The sequence below is a fragment of the Sapajus apella genome, unplaced genomic scaffold, assembly GCF_009761245.1.
Source record: "Sapajus apella isolate SASKATOON/1434 unplaced genomic scaffold, GSC_monkey_1.0 scaffold4, whole genome shotgun sequence".
NCBI classification, from domain to species: Eukaryota; Metazoa; Chordata; class Mammalia; order Primates; family Cebidae; genus Sapajus; species Sapajus apella.
The window spans coordinates 17,174,101-17,180,100 of NW_022436944.1; the positions used below are offsets into that span (position 1 = coordinate 17,174,101).

Sequence of the window (6,000 nt, forward strand, 5' to 3'; positions counted from 1 at the left end):
CTTCCCTTCTGTTTTGTTTAGAGTCACAACCCAAGTCCTTGCTGTGACCTCCAAAGCACCACTTGATGTATCTACTTCAGAAACGCACACAGGCAGCTCATCTGTTTCTATTCCTTACCTTCCTCCCCTCCTCACTCAAACCACCTACTTCCTTTACATTCACCCTTCCTTCAGCCTGAAATAATCTTCCGCCAAGTATCTATCTTCTCACTCCCTCACTTCTCTCAAGATGCACTTAAATGTTATCTTCCCTATGAGGACTCCCCTGGCCATCCCTTCTCAGCCTTTCTATCGCCTTCCCTGCTTTATTTTACTCTCCTTAGTATATATCACATTCTGATCAACTATTGAATATACTTATCTAGTTATTGCCTCTCTCTCTCTATTGTCTTCATCGCTGAGAGCTCTGTGAAGAAAGGGATTCTTATCCGTTTCATTTAGTGCTGTACCCTAGTACCCACAACAGTGCAACAGGCACTCAATAAATAGTTGTTGAATAAATGAACAAAAGTAGCTGCATATTTTCCAGTAATAAATGACATTCTTATTTTTGAAAATAAATTCTAACGAGATAACCATTGTATTTTTAGACCATTTCTTCTTGCACTAATCATCCTTCTCAATAACATAACATTTGTAAAACTGAGGTTAGATATGGGCTCTTTAACTTTCCATTACAGAAGATAAAGTGAAAAGGCTAGACCCAATGGCGTTATTCCTTTACTCATGACAAATTGCTTGCCGTTGCAATCTCAAAATCTACTCTATGGTATTAACTCACTTTACTTGTCCCTCTGTCCCTTTCTAGATGGTAGCAAATCGTCTCTGGAGCAGGGCAGAGTCAGAACAACTTCTATTTGGGGAAGAAATCATTGCTGGTGACCTTACTTTCAATTACCAACTTTCTAGTGACATTTGCATAATTTTAGAGAAAACGAACACCGGCATTTGTAAAGTTGTGGCTTTCCCACTCCCATTTATCATCTCTTAATATTCCTTGAAAAGGAAATTATCAATTTATCACTCTGTATTGGCAACAGAATGTCCCTTATATTTTTCACGTATACGACAGTGGAAGATGACGTGCTGAAAGCTTTCTGAAAATGTTGGTCATTACTTTAAATGGAATTGAAATTCCAATTTAGTATTTCCCATAATATGATCTTACTGATAACAGGATAACATTTCAGAGATTTCTTCCCCTTCGAGGACCCAAATCTGTAAGTCCTCTGGACTCCCACAGATCCTGGCAGGTTATTCGACTCATAAAAGCATAGGTACCCTCAGGGTCATGCAGGGATGAAGGAGCAACTGTCATTGGCTGTGTCCTGCATTCCCCATATAGTAAGGACTGGAGGAGACCAGTGCTCAATTCTTCATTCTCAGACAGCTGTCAGAGGAGAGCCATGAATGTGCAGTGTCCAGCACATTACAGACGTTCGTTAATTGACTGAGCATTCATGGTGTGACACCCCTATAACTCAGCTATCCTATTCAGTCAAAAATTAACTCAGTAATCAAAGTCATGAAAAGGAAGAAAAAAAAACCCTACAGCTCCAGCCAGATGGTAGGGAAATCAGACAGATGAAAGGAAAATGGTTGTAGGTCATCAAGTAAGACACTGGGCAGCAAAACGTGGGCCTTGTGCCTGGTTATACTCCAAAGTATAGCTCAAGCAAGGTTTGGCAGGCTTTCCAAAGTCCTGGTTTATTCTAACCTTCCTTGGGAGCAGGAGCAGTGTTGGTCAGATGGACAGACACATGAGAAATCTGTCCAAATGGTACCATATGAATTTGAGCTCTTGGTATACATGGATAAGTGGGAAAAAGAGGAGAGAGACATGCAGGACTGACCCTACCATTTATGAAGTCTTGGGCAAGAGTATGAATGAAAACTCACTTCTCTTCCCTTGCCTGGCTCCACTGCACATGGTAAAGAGCCTCAAGCATGTGTGTGTGGACACTGCACCATGGATCCAAGCTCTGACCATTGTCTCTTGAAACAGCTATTCCTCAGCCACCCTCTGACCCTGGGAGGACTAACCCAGGAGAAATGACCACATAGGTCTTGAAAATGGGCTCAGGGCTATTTACAAAGTTAATTCCAGGGTCCCAGGAGTATGAACTAAAATGTGAGTCAGGCACGCAAGGCAGGCATATTCCATTGACTTCAAGGATTCCTCATGCTGTGGAAAGGGACCTCTCCAGAAGACAGGACAGAGCAGAACCCTCTAAATGTGGGGCCCAAAGCAGGAGCCCCTGTTGCTGGATTCAAAGGGTCATATTGGAAGTGCGTAGGCTGAGTCCTCTTCTCACATCACTCATATCCCTTGTACACTTCCTTTCATAGCCTCAGCAGCCATGCCACAAAGAGAAACTCTTCATGTGTGTCTTTTGGTTCATAAATCATAAATAATTATACTTGATCCCATGTCTTTTTTAGAGACATGGACAGAGAGAAGCAAATATATCCCAAGTTCACACTGAGTTGCTTCCCTTCATATCTCTTAGCAGTCACTGAAAGGTTATGATACTCAGGCTGGGTTTCTAACCTCTGGCCCTGAAATGACAAAGTTGACCTCGCGGTCAACCCTAGAATGCAGAGCAAAATCACACTGTCATCTCTACTCCTGGACAGCACACTTTGTTTTGGGGGCTCATGTACTTGAAATATGAGTGATGGCAAAAGGCTTTGAGTCTTATGACACCCCAAGTAATTTTTACTTTAGGAATTTGAAATACAGCCTCACTGTGATACTGTCTCCTTAACAAAGTAGTACCTTTAAAATATTTAACGACTTGAAAAGGAAACTGAGCTTGAATTTTCCTTTCAGGTGCTCAGGAAATACTGTTTCACTTCTGTCTGAAATTCACCATCTCCTCAGACAAAGAAGGCTCTTATGGTAAAAGCAATGGCATTTTCTCCACAATTTTCGAATAAAAGATAAAGAGAAAACAGCACTGCAGCCTTTTTGTTAGGATCTAACAATAAAGCAATAATACGGTTTTGCCAGGGGAGAGCTCTGGTTTTAAGCTCAGAATACAAAAATAGGCTGACAAAATTGTACAAAGGAATATTCTCAGCTACCACTCTGAGGCTGGTAGAAAGTGAAGTTTCAAGAAAATTATATTATTTGATTATCTGATGATGATTAAGCTGATGGGCCAGTCCTATGTGAAATTCTAAAGTAAAAGAAATGTGATATCACCTTTTCTGCTCACCTCTCCCCTCCTTCCTACCCTGCAATCTCTACCTCTACCCCAAACCTAGCCTGAACTTTGGGAAAGGAATGGGTGCTGTCACTTGCACCGTAGCTCCTCCTGCCTGTAATGCTCTCCCCACACAGTCCAGCCTCCCTCTGCTCAGCTAACTTTTCCTACAGCTCCTTCTGGCTACTTCTAAGGAACCTTCCATAATGCTCCCCGCCCTCTCAGTAACAGCCCCTCTACTCCCCCTAGATTACAGGCACTATAATTGGTTAGCAATTGATTTTATGTCCTCTGCCCAATTATACACTGTGAGAGCAGAAACCACGTGTATTTTCTTTAATGTTTAAATCTCCACACTATCCCCATGATTGCCACATAAGTCTAATTGAATAAATGAATGAATGAGTGAATTAATGAATAGAAACTCAAGCCATTATTTTGCCACTCCTAGGATATTTGGATTAACTTTAACTGAGGAGCAAAAAGCATTTACCTGTCCTAAAGGAGATATAAACTTAGTGGGAGACTATTTGGAGGAAAAAAAAAGACACTGTAATATGTTCTTTTGTGTTGCCTACCCTTATGTTTTCAGGTGTTCCTGATATGGGGTGGGATGAGAATTGGAAATAAAATTGCCTAACTTGACATAGTAAGTGGAGGAATCAGGAGTTGAAACCAAACTGGTTTGACCTAAATCAAGCTATTATAAGGACTTGCAAGAAAAAAGGAATCCATAAACACCATAGGAATAGCTACCAATTAGTAGCATTTATATGTGTCGATTACAATGCCAAATGCAAATCATGCTTCACCTATAATAACCACCTTTTATAGATGAAGAAATTGAGACCTGAAGATTAAAATTGCCTAATTTTACACAGTAAGTAAAGAAATCAGGGTTTGAACCCAAATTGGTTTCACCTAAGGCAGAATACCATCCCAGCAAGTCTCCTATTAACCGGAACCCTACTGTGGTGGCTTGGGGTATAACAGTAGCTATGGAAGCACTGTGGAGTCCTGGCCATCTAGTGTGCTCCTGATCTGGTCACTCCTATCACCTGCTTCTGCTCCCTGTGCCATCCACCCATCCAGAGGTCTCCCTTTGTCCATCTTCAGGGGAGATACCACAGTTTCCAGCTTCCAGTCAGTATGGAGTGCACTTGTCCTACAGCAATGTCATCCAAATCACAGCTGCATCTGTTAAGATCAGATTAGGCTACCAATGAGTGATAGATGAGGGGGGGAAATAACAATAGTGTACTAAACAAAACAAATGTTTATTTCTCTCACACGTAAAAATCTAGAGGTTGAAGTCCAGGGCTGGTTCAGTGGCTCCAGGGATCTGGGATTTAGACTCCTTCTTGCTTTTCCACAGCATATGGCTTCCATTTCTGGGGCCACATTGGTCCAAAATGTATGCTGGAGCTCCAGCCATTGCATCCATATTTCAGCCACAGGAAGGAGGAAGTAGGAAAGAAAGGACAGGCCCCTAGTACCTATATAGCTCAAGAAGATCCACCCATACATCCCAACCACCCTCAGCTGAACAATGTCATCTTTATTCAAGACAGTCACATGTGTAGCTAAAAATCTGAATTATGCTATAAACAAAGAGAATAGAGATATGCGCCACCTCAACACCTCATCCACAGCTGCCTTTGCTCAGGTTTTTCTTTGTGCAGCTGTGCCCAAGTGAAAGCCTAAGGAGCCGTGGTAACCCTTCTGAAGGGAGGCCTGGGGCCTTTCACAAGAGGCCGCATGACTGGCATTTATCCTGCATGGCCTGTGAAGTACAGAGAAATATTTTCTCTTGAAGCTACATCATAGCAGTGGCTGCTTTGTAGCCTGATTCCACCATTATGCCTTTAAAGTGCCTAGCAATTCAGCCTTCACATCATGCAAAGAGGAATATCTCCCAGTCTTTGTAAGATCAGCTTGATTCTAACACCTCCTTCCCCCACTGCACTTCTGAGCACACACACAAATCTTCACTCAGAGCAGAGCCATAACCCAGGCACTATCACCTATAGATTGAAGAATCAGGCTCATGATTACAAATATGCACATTTTTTGTGTGTAAGAATGTAAGTGGAGATGATGGTAAGAGATTTCCTTGGTTTACACATTGACCCTCTTCCCTGTATCTTACAATCAGGAAATATTTGTCGCAACACGTTATTTCTTCTGTTGCAGGCTCCTGCGGCTGTCTTGTCATGATACTGTTTGCCTCTGAAGTGAAAATCCACCATCTCTCAGAAAAAATTGCAAATTATAAAGAAGGGACTTATGTCTACAAAACACAAAGTGAAAAATATGCCATCTCAATCTGGGTCATTTTCATTTGCTTTTTTGTTCATTTTCTGAATGTGCTCCTAATACGACTTGCTGGATTTCAATTCCCTTTTGCAAAATCTAAAGACTCAGAAACAACTAATGTAGCTGCAGATCTAATGTACTGAAAGGCAAACCTTTCTATAATTTTACAAGTAAGGGAGTAGACTTGGTCATTTTTAGAGGTAGTTAATTTTGTATATATTATGTACAATTTAGTCTGCATACATTAAAGTATCAGGACCCTCTGTTACAATGTTTACAAATTACCTACTAAGGATACAGGCTGGAAAGTAAGGGAAGCAGAAGGAAGGGTTTGAAAAGTTGTTTCACATGGTGGGGAAATTGCTTGACACAGGTAGTCAAAGGCGGTTGACTAGAATCGACAGATTGTTACTCCATATATATACATATGTGTGTGTGTGTGTGTGTGTGTGTGTGTGTGTGTGTGTGTGTGTGT

The 6,000-nt window shown here is 41.5% G+C and overlaps 1 protein-coding gene across 1 annotated transcript in view; it reads left to right on the forward strand.

Moving 5' to 3' along the window:
* CLRN1 (clarin 1) overlaps positions 1 to 5,789 on the forward strand; it is a 39,733-nt gene extending 33,944 nt beyond the window's left edge. The window contains exon 3 of the mRNA XM_032263244.1: positions 5,403 to 5,789. Within this exon, the coding sequence (XP_032119135.1) occupies positions 5,403 to 5,668 (266 nt within the window). The 3' untranslated portion in view covers positions 5,669 to 5,789. The remainder of the gene's footprint in view (positions 1 to 5,402) is intronic.
* Positions 5,790 to 6,000: the final 211 nt, after the last annotated feature.